This window comes from Nerophis lumbriciformis, linkage group LG10 (genome assembly GCF_033978685.3).
Source record: "Nerophis lumbriciformis linkage group LG10, RoL_Nlum_v2.1, whole genome shotgun sequence".
Classification (NCBI taxonomy): domain Eukaryota; kingdom Metazoa; phylum Chordata; class Actinopteri; order Syngnathiformes; family Syngnathidae; genus Nerophis; species Nerophis lumbriciformis.
This window is the reverse complement of record NC_084557.2, coordinates 23,282,329-23,306,817: the sequence shown is the minus strand read 5'-3', so window position 1 is coordinate 23,306,817 and position 24,489 is coordinate 23,282,329. Positions and strand designations below refer to the sequence as shown.

The following is a 24,489-nucleotide window of genomic DNA, read 5'->3' as shown; positions in this document are numbered from 1 at the left end:
CTGGCCATGTTCGTACCAAATTGAGAAATTTAAGCACAGCATGAATACGCAGGTTTGTTTCTCCCCAGAGAGAATTGATATGCACCAACATCTTAACAATACAAATAAACTACGTAAACTCCAGGGTACATTTGCATGTTTGTGCAAACACTTAAGTAAGTTACTGATAGTTTTTTTTTTCCAGCAGCAGTATAGTGAACAATACACAGTGGTCATCAACCTTTTCGAGCCCAAGATCCCTGGTCTCAGCCAAAAACCAAAGTGAGATCTAACAATGCGTCCACTACATATATATATATATATATATATATATATATATATATATATATATATATATATATATATATATATATATATATATAGTCAAGGTTTCTGTGGTTTATTCGTTATACAGTGCTCAATAATATAGGTCAGGAAAAAACACAGAGGCTATTTCATCCCTACCAGCCAATACAAGGGGATCCCCTGAAGAGCAGTGAAACCTGCAAAACAGGCTTGTAGGAATGAAATAGCCTCTGTGTTTTTTCCTGACTTAACGGATATACAGTATACACAGTTGTGGTCAAAGGTTTACATACACTTGTCAAGGACATAATGTCATGGCTGTCTTGAGTTTCCAATGATTTCTACAACTCTTATTTTTTGTGATATAGGGATTGGAGCACATACTGGTTTGACACAAAAACATTCATGAAGTTTGGTTCTTTTATGCATTTATTATGGGTCTACTGAAAATGTGACCAAATCTGCTGGGTCAAAAGTATACATACAGCAATGTTAATATTTGGTTACATGTCCTTTGGCAAGTTTCACTGCAATAAGACGCTTTTGGTCGCCATCCACAAGCTTCTGGCACCCAACTGCGCCCAAGACCCAACCTCTGTGCTGATGATTTTAGGTTGTCCTGAAGAATTTGGAGGAATCCCTCATTTTGCATTGTCCCATTTACTCTCTGTAAAGCACCAGTTCCATTGGCAGCAAAACAGGCCCAGAGCATAATACTACCACCACCATGCTTCACGGTAGGAATGGTGATCTTGGGATTAAAGGCCTCACCTTTTCTGCTCCAAACATATTGCTATGTATTGTGGCCAAACAGCTCAATTTTCTTTCCTCCAGAAGGTCTTATCTTTGTACATGTGATTTCAGCAGTGACCGACGGCGTTCCAACGAGCCGCTCGCCTTTAAAAAAATAAAAAATAAACTTACAGTTTGTGGAACACGTGGCAAAACTTCCAGCAGAGCACTGCATTGCTGGAGAGAGGAAGCTTGTTGATTGCTGCCCAGAAAGTGGGTCTGTTTTCTAAGGATGCATCCTCAAAATGCAAGTCCTTGCATGCAGGAAGATGCCAGAAAATGTCCAATGTATTGCAACAGTAAGCCTTAATGCATTGTTGCAACTTGATGACTTATAAGCACGTCATGAAATGCGCGTTTGCGAGACGAGCGGGTGAAGTGTACCGCCATCCCCGGGGGCGTGGCCGCGATGTCGAGAGTGGAGGAGGTTTTGAGGCTGAAGAGGCAAGGCATTTGTTGTATTCAGGGGTTAAAATGTGTGCCTTTTGGCGAGTCTGTTATTCACGAGTGGTTTATGCCGATAGTCATTTAGATTGGAACACATGAAAACACTTCTTCTGAAGTTTGGGTCGAAATGATCCAGACTGCACATGTCTTTGATGTCAGCTATACTTTGGTGGTGGAGGGGGGGACTAAATTTAAGCCTCGGAATGAAGCAATTGTCTTGCTGCTGTCTCCCCCCCATTCAACATGGACAGACGCAATGTTTTCTCTTTAGTTTTTTGCCTTAAAACCGAGACTAGCAAAAACAAAATTATGGTTTGGAGTGTCACATTTCAATGTAACAATAAAATAAGCAATTACATTTTAGTCTCAACGAACTGTTTTATTCGCAGCTTTACAGCTTCTCCAAGTGCTAAGTGGTAGCCTCAGGCACGTACACAGAATGCCTGATGATATCACGTCTGCGACTACAGAAATTAGGATAACCCGTACATATCATAACATGGAGGGCACATAACAGCTCCATTTCATAAAGAGAGGTAAAACAAAAGTAGTGAACAGAAGGAACAATCGAAAAATTAATAACCTGACAATGCCAGACAAGCAGAAATGCACAGAGCCAGGTTTATAGCAGAAGTCACTGCTCCTTCTACTTCTGTTTACGGTATGTGTCGTGCAAATAAAGTATTCTGATTTAAGGTGTGACGCATGAAAACGCACGTCATATCGCACGTCGGATCTTTTTTTTAGGGTCCATGTACACTGTAACATTGTAATCTAAAATTATGATCATGTACACGTGGCTATTGAGTTATCATGCTGCTGCAAGTAATCTTCTCTACATTTGAGCTGTCGGCGAAAGCTTCACGTCTGAAACTATGGTCAAGGGCAACCTGATCCAGATCCAAACGGAAGCTCCACTGCTTAAGAATATAACAAGAGAAACTAGGCAGTAGTGACCATGTTATGAAAAAGTATTGCACTGTTATTGTTTTGCAATAACCCAGCACACTACGATGTAGTACAGAACACTGGCAACCACAGACTGGTAGTACATTCACAAGAGTTTTTTTTACAAATGTAAAAAAGTCAAACATATACAGACACACAGACTAGACCTCACTAAGAAACTTGAACTAAAAATAGTTTTTAAATGTATCCATTGTATTGGATGTCATCGCCGTATTAAGGGCCTGATTTACTAAGATCCAAATACCACAAGTTAAGCGTCCTTTCTTTCTGCTGCTCGATCGCCGTTTTCTGCTGCATATTTCAGTACGTCCAGCTTGTAATCTGCAGTATATGATTTCCTTTTCGGTGCAATTTTTGTTCAGTTTTTATAAGTTACCGCCAATGTAGAAATGATCCATTTTAATAGCTACGGCAGTAGCATATAGCATATAGCAGTTCGCATTCCATGACCCACAATGCACTTCTGCCATGACCCTCCCCAGCCGAATTCTTATTGGTTGACGTGTGTGTGACGATTGCTGACATTTGCTACGTCTCTTCCGTGAATTAGATAAATAATATTATTTGATATTTTACGATAATGTGTATAACATAAGTCACTCCGCAGTATATGTCGCACCCACGGCCAAACTATGAAAAAAACTGCGACTTATAATCCGAAAAATACGGTACACCTTTTGGCAAAAACAGACCTCTTGTACAAAAAACATAAATGCCCACTGCATAGAACGCTGGCTCTCAGGAGAATATAATGTACAAATGATTTGGATTTTTTTTGTCCTGATTTCTCTCACAAACACACACGGGATAATACCAGCCTTCTATCTTGCATCCATCTTCTTCCTCAGATGGCTAGTGAGGCAATTATCCTATAACTCTCAATGTGTTTTCATGAAGATGTTTCCTCTCTAATGTGTTTGTTGTGACTTATGAGTTTCTTTTGCTGCCATTAGCTTATGATAATCATCACAAGCCTAATGGTTTTTACTGCTGTTCCACGTCTTTCTCAACTTAGGCATTCTCTCGCACAAAACTTTGTTTTTTTCTCTCCCCCTCATCCTCTTCTTTCAGCATCTCTTCTCCATGCATCTCCACTCTGGCCCCTGCAAACTTTTACCTACCAAAGCCAGAGCCTCAGTTGCAGCCAGTGCACCCATAATTGCGTAATTACCCATGGCATGTGACGGGAATACTGTGCTCACCCCAGACCGCCATTGTCTTCAAAGTTTCCCCTTCATCCATTGACTGTTCTTTGTTAGTTACAGTGGAGGCAATACATATTTGATCCCCTGATTTACATGAACAGTCAATAATTTTAGTAGGTTTATTTGAACAGAGAGATGACGAATATCTGCGAAAAAATGCCAAACAAGATGACCTTCTGGGGTAAGGATGATTCATCCTTTCTTGGACTATGGTCACCAAGAACACCAATAGTAACACACCTAACTCTTACGTACTGCGGGGAAGGAGACGACACAACAGCTGGGATTAGTTCAATAGGTTTATTGAAACTGATGATGATGATGAGTTGAAGCGTGTATGCTACTCTAGGTGAATGGTGCAAGACGATGTGTAGAATTAACAATGTAAATGTTACCAGAGGTTGTTGTATGTACGTGTTGGATGAATCCTTCGTCAGATCAGAGGGGCTAGGCAAGAAGTCTGTGGGCAAGCGAGCGGTCGGGGGCTGGAGAGAGGCGACGAGGTCCGCGTCCAAGCGGGGGTCGAGGATTGAGGGAGGCAGTCCAGACTCCGGTGGAAGTCGAGGCACACAGCTCGATCACGGGAAAACAGAGGGAACACTGCGGGGAACACAGAGGACATAAGACACGGGCACAGGGAAAGCACAGAGAGAGCAAGTACGCGGAGGGAAGCCAGAGATGGGATGCTTACTACGAGGAGTGAACTACGTTCCGGCACTGGATCTTCGGGTACGCTGATCTTTATGCCGTCTGCCCTCATCAGACCCAGGTGTTCTGCTTGCAGATTGCTTGCAGCTGTGTTGGTGCGTGGCTGCGATGCAGGAAGAGCAAGCAGGGGCGTGTCCCGGCGCGCTTTTAGCAGCGCTGCCGGCTGCGCTTGCGGCAGATGACATGAGGGATTGCGCAAGCGCCGTGACACCAAACTGTAGGAAAGTGTGATCTGGAAGTGCTCACAAGGTCGCCCTGCTCAAGAAGGCACATTTATAGATTTTTATAGACATATATATACATATGTCTCCATCCATCCATTTTCTACCGCTTATTCCCTTTGGGGTCGCGGGGGGCGCTGGAGCCTATCTCAGCTACAATCGGGCGGAAGGCGGGGTACACCCTGGACAAGTCGCCACCTCATCGCAGGGCCAACACAGATAGACAGACAACATTCACACTCACATCCACACACTAGGGCCAATTTAGTGTTGCCAATCAACTTATCCCCAGGTGCATGTCTTTGGAAGTGGGAGGAAGCCGGAGTACCCGGAGGGAACCCACGCAGTCACGGGGAGGACATGCAAACTCCACACAGAAAGATCCCGAGCCCGGGATTGAACGCAAGACTAGTCAGGACCTTCGTATTGTGAGGCAGATGCAATAACCCCTCTGCCGCCGTGAAGCCCCCATATGTCTCCTATTGCAATCAATAACAAATGTGTCATTAAATAACATAGTGAACGTACTGGACAACTTTTTTTTTCGTAGTAAGTTAGCAAATGGTTTACCAAGGCCCCTAATTGGCTGCTGAAGAATGCAGTAACATTGTGTTATTTTGTCAAAATAATGAGGGACAAGAGGTAGAAAATGGATGGAATATGTATTGTTCATTTACTGTTAATATCCACTTACTTTGTGTTTTAACATGGTCTATTTTTTCACTTCTGTTAAAATGTAATAAACACTTGTTCTTCTGTTGTTTGGATACTTTACATAAGTTTTGGATAGTACTCATTTTGATATCATTCCAGTACCAAGTAGTTACAGGGTCATACATTAGTACTAATTAAAGTTCTTCTGTGTAAAGGGACGTATTTCCTGAGTTTATAAACAATACAAAATGACAAAAGAGTTTGTGATGATAAAAATATTCATGTAATCGTTTTAGTATTGACTAGATACGGGTCTTGTACTTGGTATCGTTACAGTCGATGTCTGTGTAGAGCCACCCATGGCATTTGTTTATATTCAGGAGCGCGAGCTTGCCGTTACCGGTGAGCTATTGTGTCTTCCTACGGTGTGTAGTGAAGCATGTTTAGCTGTTCCTCGTCCTGCAGGGAGGAGATTTGTAAGAAACATAGTTTATTATTTGTCTTCAGCAAGTTAGACTACTGTAATGGCCTTCTCACTGGACTCTTGAAACGAGCTGTAAAGCAGCTGATGTACATCCAAAATGCTGTTGCTTAAGTCCTGACTTGCATCAGGAAATACGACCATATTAGTCCAATGCTTAGGTCACTGCACTGGCTTCCTGTCGCTCAGAGAATAGCCTTTAAAAGAGCTCTCCTTGTGTACGAGTCTTTTCATCTCTAACATGTTAGAGTCATATGAACCATCTGAAGCTCTGAGAACTCCAGGGAGTGGTCTCCTGCTGGTGCCCAAAGTCAGGACCAAACATGATCAAACCGCGTATCAGTTTTATGTTCCAAAAATCTGGAATAGTCTTCCTGAGTTTGTGAGACCGACCTCAATGTTAGAATGTTCATATCCAGCTTGAAAACACGTTCATTTAATTGTGAATACATGGCAACTGAAAGTATTTTATCTACACTCTTTGATTGATCTTTAACTAATTATGATTGTTTATATGATGATTGTATTTTCTGATTTTAAATCACATTATGTACTTCTTTTAATTGTATGTAAAGCACTCCGAATTGTGCTTTCTATATAGAGATTGCCTTGCTTTGTCTTGCCTTGCCTATTTGTTGCCATTGAGGCAAGGATTAGTGATTTAGAAGTAGCTAAAACACTGCCGACTGCGGATGGACGTTAGCCGCTAGCCAGCAAGCTGATTTTTAAAGCACCTCTTGCCGACGCGGCGCTTCATCTTTATCATTAGTTTTAAAGCCCAAATGTGTCCATTCTCCCTTTTCAGTCTACTCACTGTGTATGCTTGTAAGTACTCTGTGCGTATGCGTTGCCTAACATACGCCTCTGCTCGTAAAACCAACTATGCCGCGGCGTGAAAATGGCACTCGGTCATGTACGTAAAAAAAAAAATGTACCGGTATTTTCCAGAGGCAGAATAGTACCGTTTTTAATGAATCAGTACCGCTGTACTTTATTATACTGTACAGCCTACATATATATATATATATATATATATATATATATATATATATATATATATATATATATATATATATATATATATATATACTGTACTTTACGCTGTACTTTATTATACCGCACAGCCTATATATATATATATATATATATATATATATGTATATATATATGTATATATATATATATATATATATGTACTTATACCGTACAGCCTACATATATATATATATATATATATATATATATATATATATATATATATATATATATATATATATATATATATATATATATATATATATATATATATATATATATATACAGTTGTGCTCATAAGTTTACATACCCTGGGAGAATTTATGATTTCTTGGCCATTCTTCAGAGAATATTAATGATGACACAAACTGGTTTGAATGGCTAATCAAGGTTCCAATCCTCACCTGTTTGTAATTAATGTGTGTGTATAAAAGGTCAGTGAGTTTCTGGACTTCTGACAGACCATTGCATCTTTTATCCAGTGCTGCACAGATGTTTCTGGATTCTGAGTCATGAGGAAGGCAAAAGAATTGTCAAAGGATCTGCAAGAAAAGGTAATTGAACTGCATAAAACACGAAAGGGGTATAAAAAGTTATCCAAGGAATTGAGAATGCCAATCAGCAGTGTTCAAATGCTGATTAAGTAAGAAGTAGAAAATGAGGGATTCAGGTAGACCAGCAAAGATTTCAGCCACAACTGCCAGGAAAATTGTTCGAGATGCAAAGATGTGGCTGTTTCAAGATGCACAATAAGGAGGCACTTGAAGAAAAATGGACTGCATGGTCGAGTGGCCAAAAAGTTCAATTTTGGTCTCATCACTCCAAATTACTTTGTTCCAGAAGTTTTGAGGCTTGTCTCTGTGCTGTTTGGCGTAATGTAAGCGGGATACTTTGTGACATTTGCGCAGAAATGGCTTTCTTCTGGCGACTCCACCATGCAGCACATTTTTCTTCAAGTGCCTCCTTATTGTGCATCTTGAAACAGCCACACCACAATTTTTCAGAGAGTCCTGTATTTCAGCTGATGTTATTTGTGGATTTTTCTTTGCATCTCGAACAATTTTCCTGGCAGTTGTGGCTGAAATCTTTGCTGGTCTACCTGAATCCCTCATTTTCCACTTTTTCCATAGCGTTTAAACACTGCTGATTGGCATTCTAAATTCCTTGGATAACTTTGTATACCCTTTCCTGTTTTATGCAGTTCAATTACCTTTTCTCACAGATCCTTTGACAATTATTTTGCCTTCCCCATGACTCAGAATCCAGAAATATCTGTGCAGCACTGGATGAAAGATGCAATGGTCTGTCCAGAAACTCACTGACCTTTTATACACACACATTAATTACAAACAAACATGTCACAGGTGAGGATTGGAACCTTGATTAGCCATTCAAACCAGTTTGTGTCAACTTTTGTGCATGTTATCAGATCAAAGTCACTGGGGTATGTAAACTTTTGATCAGGGTCATTTGGGTACTTTCTTTTGTCATTTTGATTTAAAAAGAGTAAACACAGTTGTTTGCCAATAAATAGCTTCACACAATCATTTAGCATGAGTGGAAGAAAGGTTTTTGTGTTATCATTAATATTCTCTGAAGAATGGCCAAGAAATCATAAATTCTCACAGGGTATGTAAACTTATGAGCACGACTGTATATATATAAATATATATATATATATATATATATATATATATATATATATATATATACAGTATATGTAGACTGTACGGTATAATAAAGTACAGCGGTACTGATTCGTTAAAAACGATACTATTCTGCCTCTGGAAAATACCGGTACTTTTTTTTTTTTACGTACATGACGGAGTGCCATTTTCACGCCGCGGCATTGTTGGTTTTACGAGCAGAGGCGTATGTTAGGCAACGCACACGCACAGAATACTTGCAAGCATACACAGTGTGTAGACTGAAAAGGGAGAATGGATATACATATATATATATATATATATATATATATATATATATATATATATATATATATATATATATATATATATATATATATACTATATATATATATATATATATATATATATATATATATATATATATATATATATATATATATATATATATATAATACACACCTTCTCCATCAATTTGTTTTCTTTATTTTCTTGACTATGTATATATATATATATATATATATATATATACACACACGCAATATACACACCTTCTCCATCAATTCGTTTTCTTTATTTTCATGACTATTTACATTGTAGATTGTCACTGAAGGCATCAAAACTATGAATGAACACATGTGGAGTTATGTACTTAACAAAAAAAGGTGAAACAACCAAAAACATGTTTTATATTCTGGTTTCTTCAAAATAGTTACCCTTTGCTCTGATTACTATTTTGCACACTCTTGGCATTCTCTCGATGAGTTTCAAGAGATAGTCACCTGCAATGGTTTTCACTTCACAGGTGTGCTTGAAGCTCATCTAGAGAATGCCAAGAGTGTGCAAACCAGTAATCAGAACAAAGGGTGGCTATTTTGAAGAAACTAGAATATAAAATATGTTTTCAGTTATTTTATTTTTTATTGTTAAGAACATAACTCCACATGTGTTCATTCATAGTTGTGATGCCTTCAGTGACAATCTACAATGTAAATAGTCATGAAAATAAAGAAAATGCATTGAATGAGGAGAATGTATGTCCAAAATTTTGGCTTGAACTGTATATATATATATACAGTATATACGTATATATTGTATATGTTTGCATCAGCTCTGTGCTCCTTTTTTAATGTATTTTATATCATTTGTGCTTTTTGATGCTTCAGTCTTGTTTTCATGTGGGGTTATTTTTGTAAATTGTTTGAATCTGCACCGCAACCACATACTTTCCTCACTCCGGGATGAATAATGTCTATCCAATCCAATCTAATAATTTCCCCCACTGTTCGACAATAATGTTTGCATTTATATTTTCTGCTTAGACTGGATTGCTTAGACTTTTCTTTCTACCTTGTCAATGATTCCCTGAATTTAACCTCTTTCTTAATTCACTCCCTGGGTTTTCTGCTTCATACGTAGCAGTAATATCAATTGAAAACAATAATTTTGAAATCATCTTCCTGTTATCTACAAATCCAAAAATACAGTCGGACAGTTCTTGGATCACACCGTTCTGAATTTGACCAAAACATTTTAAAGAAATGTGCCCTTGAAGTCACAGAAAAGCAATCCGCCATCTTGCAAGACATCATCATTATAGTGCTTGCACATCGAAGCATACGATACTCTGTGTGTCTGCCAACTCTGTGTTGTGTGTGACTGAGGTTCCACTGTAGAAGTATTACTTGGCCACATCAGTTAAATCTTCCTGATTCTGTCAGAGACTCCAGGAAATTGCCCTTGACAACAGACATCCCAAATGATGTTAAAAATTGCCCAGATTGCAATGTTTTTCTGTGGCTACGAAATACTGTACTTTCTGACCAGACGTTGACAGAATGACGAGGCTGTGTACAATCAACAGTGTTGTAGTCTTTTTATTGAAACGTACAGGTTGCGCCAAAACCCACAAACACCAACTCTTCCTCACCCTTGCCTTTCTCCCTTGTCAGTCGGGACTATACAGACGGGTATCGCTTACATTTTAAACGGTACTAGTACCAAGTTCTATGAATCCTTGAAATAGGTACTTTTGAAATGGTGCCCAAACTGGTAGGTGAAAAATAGAACACATACAAATAGTTGTTTGAAAAAAAACAATGCTTTTTCATTTTTACTAAATTTAGTGACATCAAGTTTAACATACTAGTAATTTACATACTTTAATAACCCTCAAAAAATTAGTAACAAATTCAGAAATATGAAACAAAATCCACAACAAATTGTCATGATTGGTGCAGAGCCAGCAGCAATAAAAAACACGACTTGCTGTGTGTTGTAATGTCGATGCTCATAATTCCGATGTTTGTGAATGCATCTGCCAGGCTGTTACGTTTGATTGGTGCACAATAAGGAAAAGCTTTTTTTTTGTTGTATCTTAGGGCTGCTATTGGCGCGTTAAGGTCAACACTAAAATTAGCGTCAGACCCTGTGCGTCTACTTAGGAGACATTATTTGCACATAGTGTTGTCCTGATGCCAATATTTTTGTACCGGTACCAAAATGTATTTTGATACTTTTCGGTACTTTTCTGTACTTTTCTAAATAAATGGGACCACAAAAAATTGAAGTATTGGCTTTATTTTAACAAAAAATCTTAGGGTACATTAAACATATGTTTTTTATTGCAAGTTTGTCCTTAAATAAAATAGTGAACATACAAGACAACTTGTCTTTTTTTAGTAAGTAAACAAAAGAAGACTCTTAATTAGTCTGCTGTCATTTGCAGTAACATATTGTCATTTTCCATTTCTATTAATTCGTCAAAATTATTAAGGACAAGTGGTAGAAAATGAATTATTAATCTACTTGTTCGTTTACTGTTAATATCTGCTTACTTTCTCTTTTAACATGTTCTACCTACACTTCTGTTAAAATTAAATAATCAGTTATTCTTCTGTTGTTTGGATGCTTTACATTAGTTTTGGATGATAACACAAATTTGGGTATCAATCCGATACCAAGTCGTTACAGGATCATACATTGGTCATATTCAAAGTCCTCATATGTCCAGGGACATATTTTCTGAGTTTATAAACATAAATTTTTTTTTTTTTAAACAAAAGAAGATGTTGTGATGCCAAAAAATATTGATGTAACCATAGTAGTATTGTCTAGATCAGTGTTTTTCAACCACTGTGCCGTGGCACACTAGTGTGCCGTGTGATACAGTTTGATGTGCCGTGGGAGATTATCTAATTTCACATATTAGGGTTAAAAACATTTTTTTCAAACCAGTAATTATAGTCCGTAAATGATGTGTTGTTGTTGAGTGTCGGTGCTGTCTAGAGCTCGGCAGAGTAACCGTGTAATACTCTTCCATATCAGTAGGTGGCAGCTGGTAGCTAATTATTTTGTAAAGGCAGGTAAAAAGGTGTCTTATGCTTAAACCAAAAATAAACAAAAGGTGTGTGCCGCTAAGAAAAGGCATTGAAGCTTAGGGAAGGATATGCAGAACGAAAGTAAAACTGAACTGGCTACAAAGTAAACAAAAACAGAATTCTGGACGACAGCAAAGACTTACTGTGGAGCAAAGACGGCGTCCACAATGTACATCCGAACATGACATGACTATCAACAATGTCCCCACAAAGAAGGATGAAAACAACTGAAATATTCTTGATTGCTAAAACAAAGTGGATGCGGGAAATATAAGACATGAAACTGCTACAGGAAAATACCAAAAAAAGAGAAAAAGCCACCAAAATAGGAGCGCAAGACAAGAAGTAAAACACTACACACAGGAAAACAGCAAAAAACTCCAAATAAGTCAGGGGGTGATGTGACAGGTGGTGACAGTACACCTACTTTGAGACAAGAGCTATAGTGATGCATGGTTGGTTATGGTTTAAATTCATATCCAACAATTGCGACAATGACTTTTTACTGTCAACTGAGTTTATGATTTCTGCTGGTGGTGTGCCTCCGGATTTTTTCGACGCAAAAAATGTGCCTTGGCTCAAAAAAGGTTGAAAAACACTGGTCTAGATACGCTCCTGTACTTGGTATCATTACAGGGGATGTGTAGGTCCACCAATGGTGTTTGTTTACATTTTGACGCCGGTACTTTTTAGAGGCGGTGTAGTACTGAATATAATTCAATAGTATCACGGTTCTCTACTAATACGGGTAACCGTACAATCATATTTGCACAATATCCTCGTCAAGCAGAATCTGTAAGAAAGCACGGCTGGAAGAACCTCCGGATATGTAAACAGCTAATATTAGCAGCTCTGCTTTGTATATGTGTGTCTCCAGTTGCACTTCACTATATTACATTGATTTTCAAAATGTATAAATAGGCAGATGGCAAGTTATTAAATAAAAAATAACCGTTTTTTAATATTATATGTGATTTTAAAACTATTGCAAATATACATAGTTCACCACGGGGGTTGAATAATTTTTGAGTGTGACTGTATGTGAAATAATCCTACCTTGATCAGAAAATGGATTGAGTCACTTTTGTCTTGGTTTTCCTGTGTCAAACAAGCAAAAAGTCATGCTCACACATCACTTAGTTCCACTGTAACTGCACACCCATGCAGGTATTGGCCATACCTGTTGTCCACTTTGTTTGCGGATGGTGTTATTTTGGCTGTGTGAGCCCATTTATAAAGGCTTAGTGGACGGACTGGAGTTTTCTTTGTGTAGCGACTGAAACAATTTAATTCAGTTTTGCAATGGTGTGTGGATTCTAAAGCCAGTGTGGAAAAATCATTGGAACACCTGCGGGTTGAGAAACACTCAAGTATTTTCAAGTGTAAGGGTTGGTGTCTCGACTTCAGCTTTAAAGTGCCACCATCACTCCTGGTTCTTTCATTCCAAGTCATTCACAAATAGTTGTTTAACCTGTGTGTTGGCGCTACCTTGGATAGTGTTTTTGCTAACACAGCACGACTGCATTGCAGCTCTTTAGCACATGATAGCCATTAATAATATAAACTACCCACTCTCTTGCTGCCTTTATGATTCAAATAAACCCCAGAGAGCAATTTAAGGAAGTGTCACCACACTTATGAAGTCAATGTTAGCATTATGGACTTGAAGATCACAAGCCGTTTTACATCAGCGTGGCCAATAAACAATTTCTTCACACGTGGTATTATGTCACATTAATCTCTGCATACCAAGCTTTTATTACTTTATTTTAATCAGCCATTTTCATTTATTTATGTCAACACAGATATGCCGCCTTTGGAGACTGTTATACTTAATGACATGTTTTGTTTGTTTTGTAGGATTGGTCAAGCTCGGAGTTCATTGTGTAACATGCCAGAAAGTTGCCATAAAGATTGTCAACCGTGAGAAACTCAGCGAGTCAGTACTCATGAAGGTAAGCCTCTACGATTATATTATTATCTTAGCTTTGGTAGGACAGTAGGATTTACCCGAAGAACTTTTTGCGATTCCGGCTTTGATGTCAATAAGTTCCTTCTTTTTCTCTATCCTCTTGTTGAACATGGACATGCATCCTTCGCTGTGTACCGGTACCTGTACCAAAATGTACGGTACTTTTCTAAATATAGGGGACCTCAAAAAATTTCCTTATTGGCTTTATTTGAATAAAACAACTTAGAATACATTAAACATATACCGTATTTTTCGGAGTATAAGTCGCACCGGAGTATAAGTCGCACCTGCCGAAAATGCATAATAAAGAAGGGAAAAAACATATATAAGTCGCACTGGAGCCCGGCCAAACTATGAAAAAAAACTGTGACTTATAGTCCGAAAAATACGGTACTGTATGTTTCTTATTGCAATTTAGTCCTTAAATAAAATAGTGAACATACTAGACCACTTGTCTTTTAGTAGTAAGTAAACAAACAAAGACTCCTAATTAGTCTGCTGACGTATGCAGTTGTGTATTGTGTCATTTATCATTCTATTATTTTGTCAAAATTATTAAGGACAAGTGGTTGAAAATGAATTATTAATCTACTTGTTCATTTACTGTTAATATCTGCTTACTTTCTCTTTTAACATGTTCTATCTACACTTCTGTTAAAATGTAATAATCACTTATTCTTCTGTTGTTTTGATACCTTACATTAGTTTTGGACGATACCACAAATTTGGGTATCAATCCGATACCAAGTAGTTACAGGATCATACATTGGTCATATCCAAAGTCCTCATGTGTCCAGTGACATACTTCCTGAGTTTATAAACATAATATACATTTTTAAAAACGAAAGAAGATTTTGCGATGCTAAAAAATATCAATGTAATCATAGTAGTATCGACTAGATACACTCTTGTACTTTGTATCATCACAGTGGATGTTCGGTGTAGATCCACCAATGGCGTTTGTTTGTATTGTAGTATATATATATATATATATATATATATATATATATATATATATATATATATATATATATATATATATATACATTATATTTCTGATATCTGTGTGTCAAAAAATTCCAATAAACAAATGTTTAAGAAAAGAATAATACATTACTTGGGATCGATACACAAATGCCCTGCGGTTGTGACAGTCTAAGCGAGGGGTCCCCAATCTACGGCACACGGCCGCCAGCGTCCAAAATCCGACCCGCGGAAAGTCCCAAGTTAAAAAATGTTTTTAATATCATATATATATATATATATATATATATATATATATATATATATATATATATATATATATATATATATATATATATATATATAATACACAGCCCAGACCCCGGCCAAATTTTTTTTTAACCCAATGCGGCCCCCTATTCAAAAGGTTTGGGGACCCCTGGTCTAAGCAAAAGTCATAGGATAGACTCCAGCACTCTGACCCTGAACAAGAAAAGTGGTATGGAAACTACATGGATAAATAGTTCTGCAGGCTGTCAGCCTGTCTTTTATTTTATATTTTTGTACTTTGTTTTCTTGATAGTTGACACATCCTGGAAGACTTGTCATGGCTTATAACACAGATAGTTAAGGTTCCATGTAGCTTCTCTATCTTTGTGTCAACTCCCAGACTTAGGGGCTGATGTGGAGATCAGAAGGCTTAGTCCTCTATTGCAGGACGCCTTGTTCTCTCTTTTGAGGATAGTTCTTTATGACTGGCTGCGTGTCGCTTGTCACTCCGGAGAATAAATTTGGGATGATCAGACGCCTCCGTCATGTCTCCCTGATGGTTATGCAATCATGTCCTTCTCAATACTTAGACGACTTGCAAACCTGCTGTTTGTGAGCAAGCACGACAGGCGAGTCCTCGGAGCTCTGGGCTAAAACGTTGTTTGAAAACTTGTGGCAAATGCGCTCTCCTTTGACAACCCACACCTCAGACTGAACCTCCCAAAAAGACTCTGTGCTATTCTTGTATTCTTATGGAAAAACACAGTTAAGCTATGACGATAATCATACTTGCCAACCCTCCCGGATTTTCCGGGAAACTCCCGAAATGCAGCGCCTCTCCCGAAAACCTCCCGGGACAAATTTTCTCCCGAAAATCTCCCGAAATTCAGGCGGACCTGAGTGACGTGTCGACAGCCTGTTTTCACGTCCGCTTTCCCACAATATAAACAGCGTGCCTGCCCAATCACGTTATAACTGTAGAATAATCGAGGGCGAGTTCTTGGTTTCTTATGTGGGTTTATTGTTAGGCAGTTTCATTAACGTCCTCCCAGCGCGGCAACAACACACAACAACAGCAGTCACGTTTTCGTCTACCGTAAAGCAGTTCGTCTGCCGTAAACAGCAATGTTGTGACACTCTTAAACAGCACAATACTGCCATCTACTGTACATGCATATGTGACAATAACATCTACGGCTTTTAAAGAGTGCAGTGCACAACTGTGCACACAACAAGGAGACGAAGCAGAATGCATCATCAGAGAGGGTGTTCAGCATGGTTAGAAAAATAGTGACAGAGAATAGAACAAGGATGGACAATTCAACCCTTAACTCAACAATGAGTAGATGAGTGTTGTGTGTGTATATGTGTAAATAAATGAACACTGAAATTCAAGTATTTCTCTTATATATATGTATATATATAATAAAATAAATATATATATATATATATATATATATATATGTATATATATATATATATATATATATATAGCTAGAATTCACTGAAAGTCAAGTATTTCTTATATATATATATATATATATATATATATATATATATATGAAATACTTGACTTGGTGAATTCTAGCTGTAAATATACTCCTCCCATCTTAACCACGCCCCCCCCCCCCCCCCCCCCCCCACCTCCCGAAATCGGAGGTCTCTAGGTTGGCAAGTATGACGATAATCCAGGGATCATGAGTCATTTACAGTCAATAAGTATTGGATTGTATTTTGTGACAAATACCTTAATGTTCTTTCTGCTCCTTTTTTATTAGAATATTACAAACTGCGAGTGAATAAAAACACGTTGGGGTCTGACTCATAAGAGACATTTGTTTGGTGTTGATGAGAAAGCAAGTTTAGATGGTGTATTTGTCATTAGGCAGATGATACTATAATGGTGTTGAACGCTGTTTGATTGAGATACCTCACTGGGAAACTTTCCACAGGAGTCCAACAAAGTTATACCGATGAAACAACTTTGTCAATTAGACTAGTTGAATGGATGACTAATCTGCGAAGGCACCGCATATAAATGAGTTATATCATAATAATAGCTTGAAACTGTGAAAGTGGTAATTCAGTTTAGTACTTTTTTGCAAAGATGGTTCTTTGGCTCTCAGTTTGTTGTCACAGCTTCACCATGTAGCACACCAAAGAAACACGTCTGTTTATCTCGTCATATCTCCTGCCGGGCAGTTCTATTCAGTTTCCGCTCTAAATTGTCAAGCTGCGAAATTGTCATTCTGTAAAACGGCCCATTGTTTGGATGGAATACTTGGAATGAGATTGGTAAAAAAACAAAACATAGTGATAGAGGACAACCTGAAGATTGTCTTTAACAGGACTCACGCTGACGCCACTCTGTATTTTGTTTGCTTCTGACATTGAAACCAGACTAACCTACACTACGGATTCTGCAAAAATAAAATAAATACCGTTATTTGCATCTTGACTGTGGAATATCCTTGACCTCACAATGAAAGGTCATTGCTGTTGTGATAGTTGTGTTTGATAAGGAGTCTGTATTAATCATCTTTTGGCTTTGTCAACATGTCATCACTTCCCTCACCATTTTCACTCTCAAAAGACTCATCTCCTATAATTCACAGACTGAATGGTCCTTTTTTGTTTGACAATTACTTGATTCCAATTTTGTGGGAGCATTTATGGGAAAGGTCTCTTTTATCGTCCACCATGACTATGACAGTGCACGCAGACATATTGACTACGTTTACACTGCAGGCCAAATTGGCCCAAATCTGCTTCTTTTTTAAAGGCCTACTGAAACCCACTACTACCGACCACGCAGTCTGATAGTTTATATATCAATGATGAAATCTTAACATTGCAACACATGCCAATACGGCCGGTTAGCTTACTAAAGTGCAATTTTAAATTTTGCGCGAAATATCCTGCTGAAAACGTCTCGTATGATGACGTCAGCGCGTGACGTCACGGATTGTGGAGGACATTTTGGGACAGCATAGTGGCCAGCTATTAAGTCGTCTGTTTTCATCGCAAAATTCCACAGTATTCTGGACATCTGTGTTGGTGAATCTTTTGCAATTTGTTCAATGAACAATGGAGACAGCAAAGAAGAAAGCTGTAGATGGGAAGCGGTGTATTGGGGCCGGCTGCAGCAACAACACAAACACAGCCGGTGTTTCATTGTTTACATTCCCGGAAGATGACAGTCAAGCTTTACCATTGGCCTGTGGAGAATTGGGACAACAGAGACTCTTACCAGGAGGACTTTGAGTTGGATACGCAGACACGGTACCGTGAGTACGCATGCAGCTGCGGCTTCCAAACATTTGATCGCTTGCCCGGACGTGCGTGCCGCTATGTGCATGTCACGTACGTAACTTTGGGGACTTTGGGGAAATATATGTGTTGTATGAACTTTGGGGAGGTGAACGGTACTTTGGGCTGTGGGATTGAGTGTGTTGTGCAGGTGTTTGAGTTGTATTGGCGGGTTATATGGACGGGAGGGGGGAGGTGTTTGTTATGCGGTATTAATTTGTGGCATATTAAATATAAGCCTGGTTGTGTTGTGGCTAATAGAGTATATATATGTCTTGTGTTTCGTTACTGTTTTAGTCATTCCCAGCTGAATATCAGGTCCCACCCGCCTCTCACAGCATCTTCCCTATCTGAATCGCTCCCACTGCCCTCTAGTCCTTCACTCTCACTTTCCTCATCCACGAATCTTTCATCCTCGCTCAAATTAATGGGGAAATTGTCGCTTTCTCAGTTCGAATCGCTCTCGCTGCTGGTGGCCATGATTGTAAACAATGTGCGGATGTGAGGAGCTCCACAACCTGTGACGTCACGCTACTCGTCTGCTACTTCCGGTACAGGCAAGGCTTTTTGATCAGCGACCAAAAGTTGCGAACTTTATCGTCGATGTTCTCTACTAAATCCTTTCAGCAAAAATATGGCAATATCGCGAAATGATCCAAGTATGACACATAGAATGGACCTGCTATCCCCGTTTAAATAAGAAAATCGCATTTCAGTAGGCCTTTAAATCTGATATTTTCCAGTTGACTGTTTATTCACCAAGTAAAATGTGATCTTTATCAGACTCCAGTAGAAACGCGCAAAGGTTGTGGCGAAGTCACTTGCATGCGCAGTTCGATCACGTGTAAACAAAAGAAGTTGACCGGTAGTTGATCTGTTGAAATGAGCAGTAGATGAAACGCTGACTTGCCACTGGCGCTACAGGTAAGTAAGAATTTTATTATACAAACCCTAAAACCAGTGAAGTTGGCACGTTGTGGAAATCGTAAATAAAATCAAAATACAATAATTTGCAAATCCTTTTCAACTTAAATATAATTGAATAGACTGCAAAGACAAGATATTTAACGTTCAAACTGGAAAACTAAATTGTTTGCAAATATTAGCTCATTTGGAATTTGATGCCTGCAGCATGTTTCAAAAAAGCTGGCACAAGTGGCAAAAAAGACTGAGAAAGTTGAGGAATGCTCATCAAACACTTATTTGGAACATCCCACAAGTGAACAGGCTAATTGGGAACAGGTGGGTGCCATGATTGGGTATAAAAGCAGCTTCCATGACATACTCAGTCATTCAAAAACAAGGATGGGGCGAGGGTCACCACTTTGTGAACAAATGCGTGAACAACATTTCTCAACGAGCTATTGCAAGGAATTCCGGGATTTCACCATGTACGGTCCGTAATATCATCAAAAGGTTCAGAGAATCCGGAGAAATCACTGCACGTAAGCGATGATATTACGGACCTTCGATCCCTTAGTACTGCATCATAATGCGACATCAGTGTGTATAGGATATCACCACATGGGCTCAGGAACACTTCAGAAAACTACTGTCAGTAACTACAGTTTGTCGCTACATTTGTAAGTGCAAGTTAAAACTCTACTATGCAAAGCCAAAGCCATTTATCAACAACACACAGAAACGCTGGGCCCGAGCTTATCTAAGATGGACTGATACAAAGTGGGAAAATGTTCTGTGGTCTGACGAGTCCACATTTCAAATTGTTTTTGGAAACTGTGGATGTCGTGTCCTCCGGACTAAAGAGGAAAAGAACCATCCGGATAGTTATAGGCGCTAAGTTCAAAAGCCAGCATCTGTGATGGTATGGGAGTGTATTATAGTGCCCAAGGCATGGGTAACTTACACATCTGTGAAGGCGCCATTAATGCTGAAAGGTACATACAGGTTTTGGAGCAACATATGTTGCCATCCAAGCAACGTTATCATGGATGCCCCTGCTTATTACAGCAAGACAATGCCAAGCCACGTGTTAAAACAGTGTGGCTTCCTAGTAAAAGAGTGCAGGTACAAGACTGGCCTGGTTGTAGTCCAGACCTGTCCCCCATTGAAAATGTGTGGCGCAATATGAAGCCTAAAATACCACAACGGAGACTCCGGACTGTTGAACAACTAAAGCTTCATTCCACCTAAAAAACTTCAAGATGCCACCAAAACGCATACTACGCAATATGAAATTGCCTCAAGTCTTCTGTAGGTGACGTCATCCAGCTGATGCAGGCCCGCCCACATTTTAATGCTAAAAGTGGGCGTTCCAAAATGTGCTAAAACTCATTAGAAAACAAGCCTAAAATCACTACTGTTTTTTGGTAGATATAATTTTTAGGCATATAACTATAAAATAGGTGTCAATCTTGTCAGCATTAAAAGGGCCCTTTTAATGCCATCTGAACAACCATTAGAACATACTATAGATCAGTGGTTCTTAACCTGGGTTCGATCGAACCCTAGGGGTTCGGTGAGTCGGGCTCAGGGGTTCGGCGGAGGTCAAAACACACACGACTCATCGTGTAAATAAAAACTTCTCCCTATCGGCGTATTATGGATATGACAACAGCAGAAGTCAGACTGATTTGCAGGTGTGTAATTTGTTGTGAGTTTATGCACTGTGTTGGTTTTGTTCTTTGAACAAGGTGATGTTCATGCACGGTTCATTTTGTGCACCAGTAAAAAAAACATGGTAACACTTTAGTATGGGGAACATATTCACCATTAATTAGTTGCTTATTAACATGCAAATTAGCAACATATTGGCTCTTAACTAATCATTATTAAGTATTAATTAATGCCTTATTCGGCATGGCCTTATTATAACCCTAATCCTCTAACCCTGGCCCTAACCCTAACCAAATAACTCTAAATTAAGTCTTTGTTACTTAGAATATGTTCCCCATACTAAAGTGTTACCAAAAACATATAACTTTGTCTTGAATTTGAAAAAAAACAACATTTTATTTTTCACTAAAGAAGGGTTCGGTGAATGCGCATATGAAACTGGTGGGGTTCGGTACCTCCAACAAGGTTAAAGGGGAACATTATCACCAGACCTATGTAAGCGTCAATATATACCTTGATGTTGCAGAAAGAAGACCATGTATTTTTTTAACCGATTTCCGAACTCTAAATGGGTGAATTTTGGCGAATTAAACGCCTTTCTAATATTCGCTCTCGGAGCGATGACGTCACAACGTGGCGTCACATCGGGAAGCAATCCGCCATTTTCTCAAACACATGACAAACACAGAGTCAAATCAGCTCTGTTATTTTCCGTTATTTTCGACTGTTTTCCGTACCTTGGAGACATCATGCCTCGTCGGTGTGTTGTCGGAGGGTGTAACAACACGAACAGGGACGGATTCAAGTTGCACCAGTGGCCCAAAGATGCGAAAGTGGCAAGAAATTGGACGTTTGTCCCGCACACTTTACCGACGAAAGCTATGCTACGACAGAGATGGCAAGAATGTGTGGATATCCTGCGACACTCAAAGCAGATGCATTTCCAACGATAAAGTCAAAGAAATCTGCCGCCAGACCCCCATTGAATCTGCCGGAGTGTGTGAGCAATTCAGGGACAAAGGACCTCGGTAGCACGGCAAGCAATGGCGGCAGTTTGTTCCCGCAGACGAGCGAGCTAAACCCCCTATCGACCCTAGCTTCCCTGGCCTGCTGACATCAACTCCAAAACTGGACAGATCAGCTTTCAGGAAAAGAGCGCGGATGAGGGTATGTCTACAGAATATATTAATTGATGAAAATTGGGCTGTCTGCACTCTCAAAGTGCATGTTGTTGCCAAATGTATTTCATATGCTGTAAACCTAGTTCATATTTGTTAGTTTCCATTAATGCCAAACAAACACATACCAATTGTTGGTTAGAAGGCGATCGCCGAATTCGTCCTCGCTTTCTCCCGTGTCGCTGGCTGTCGTGTCGTTTTCGTCGGTTTCGCTTGCATACGGTTCAAACCGATATGGCTCAATAGCTTCAGTTTCTTCTTCAATTTCGTTTTCGCTACCTGCCTCCACACTACAACCATCCGTTTCAATACATTCGTAATCTGTTGAATCGCTTAAGCCGTTGAAATCCAAGTCTGAATCCGAGCTAATGTCGCTATAGCTTGCTGTTCTTTCCGCCATGTTTGTTTGTGTTGGCTTCACTATGTGACGTCACAGGAACATTGACAGATGGTTAAAATCAGGCACTTTGAAGCTTTTTTTAGGGATATTGCGTGATGGGTAACATTTTGAAAAAAACTTTGAAAAATATAATAAGCCACTGGGAACTGATTTTTAATGGTTTTAACCATTCTGAAATTGTGATAATGTTCCTCTTTAAGAACCATTGCTGTAGATGGTGAGCCATCAGCCCCTCCTTTCCAACATCAGTGATCAATGAAATCCCAAATGTTCTGGTTGAATGGATACTAACATTCTCACAGAGGTAAAAGTCTTCCCAGAAAGGGAGCTGATAGCTGCAATAGTGAGAACTAGGTATGTCCACGTGTCTGAATACATTTGTCTACATAGATATGGATCTTCTGCTGTTATCAGTTGCAGCTTGAAACACTGTGTGACAGCACATAGGGACGTAGCAGGGAAAAAGGGTGGAAGAGTTCTGCTGAAGCTGCACTTCTGAACCAATTACTGAATCCAGCCTTTGTCACTCTCCTCTCCTCCGCTGGCCTTTAAGTGTCTCTCTGGACAATAACATTTTCACAAAGCTTCTCAGAGTGGGGGCTCTGCTCTCCTAGGGGACACAAGGGTAATGCAGGAATAGAACATTCGGGGGAAAGTGTAAACGTATGGATATTTCATGCATAGTGTGTTGGTGGTACTGCACATTAGAAATATATATTTTTTTTCCACCCATGAAATTTAAGAACTATTTTCTATAGTCTCTCAATGCTGCACACGAATGTGTCACTTACTGGCGTGTGTGTCTGGCAGCCGGTGAGGGTCAAACTTAAAGATTTTTTTTTTTGACTATGCAAATATTTTGTGTCCCCTGTGGTGCCATTAGAGAAGAGAATGGCTCCTCGATTATGTGTGCGTGCGCGTCTGTGTAATGTCGCTAAAGTTGCACGCCTATTTATATTTACATATTCTCCATCATCTTCGGTCTGTGCCCTTCAGCGAGCTGACCTTGGAGTCCAAAGTCTGAGCACATGAGGAGAATGTTTTAAATGCCTCTGTCTAGAGCTGGGCGATATGGCCTTTTTTTAATATCTCGATATTTTTAGGCCATGTCACGATACACGATATATATCTCCATATTTGGCCTCAGCCTTGAATGAACACTTGAAGCATATAATCACAGCAGTATGATGATTCTATGTGTCTACATTAAAACATTCTTGTTCATACCGCATTAATATATGCTCATTTTAAACTTTCATGCAGAAAGGGAAATCACAACTAAGTCAATTTACCAAAACTGTATTTATTAAAAAAGTTATTAAGCAGTGGCACAAACATTCAAGTAATTTCCAAAACAGAAAGTGCAAAATTGTCAGAGACATTTTAAAACAAGCTATTAGTGCACTTTTGTGCATGATGTCACTATGATGACATATCAAAACAACACTAAATTAATGTGCACTTTTTGTACAGAACGCCACTATAATAGTTTAAAACAAAGTGCAGTTCTGTGCATGATGTCACACAAGATATTTCAATAACTGTCAAATAAAAATGAGCTGCATAATAGGAAATCAAATAGTGTATGTCTTTCGCTGTGTGGTAGGTTCCTGCGGACGTTATCTCCTTCTGTTGTTGACTATTTTTTTAATACGGTGTTGATGTGGCAATGGTTGCCTTGGCATTGTGTTGGTGTGGCATCGAACGGAGATGTTGACATGCAGAGTAAGCACTCTTCATTCTCTAGCAGGTGACTTTTCAGATGATGCTACATATTAGCAGTAATGCTACTTTTTGTAGCAACACTTTTGGCCCACACTTGACAAATTACGGTTGTCTGTTCGACATATTCCCGCTTGAAGCCAAACCACCACCAGACGATGGACCCCCTGCTGTTTTTCTTTGGAATTAATTCTTTCTTCATTTGTTACGAGATTCGCACCTTCTTTCTCTCGTATTACCACTCACACCACAGCTAACGTTACCCATGCCTCTAC

At 39.1% G+C, this 24,489-nt stretch overlaps 1 protein-coding gene across 7 annotated transcripts in view; it reads left to right on the top strand.

Moving 5' to 3' along the window:
- The window catches only part of brsk2a (BR serine/threonine kinase 2a), a 521,979-nt gene that overhangs the window by 258,011 nt on the left and 239,479 nt on the right, over positions 1-24,489 (top strand). For all 7 annotated transcript variants that reach the window (XM_061969996.2, XM_061969998.2, XM_061969999.2 and 4 more), the window contains exon 2: positions 13,684-13,778. In XM_061969996.2, the coding sequence (XP_061825980.1) occupies positions 13,684-13,778 (95 nt within the window). The remainder of the gene's footprint in view (positions 1-13,683; positions 13,779-24,489) is intronic.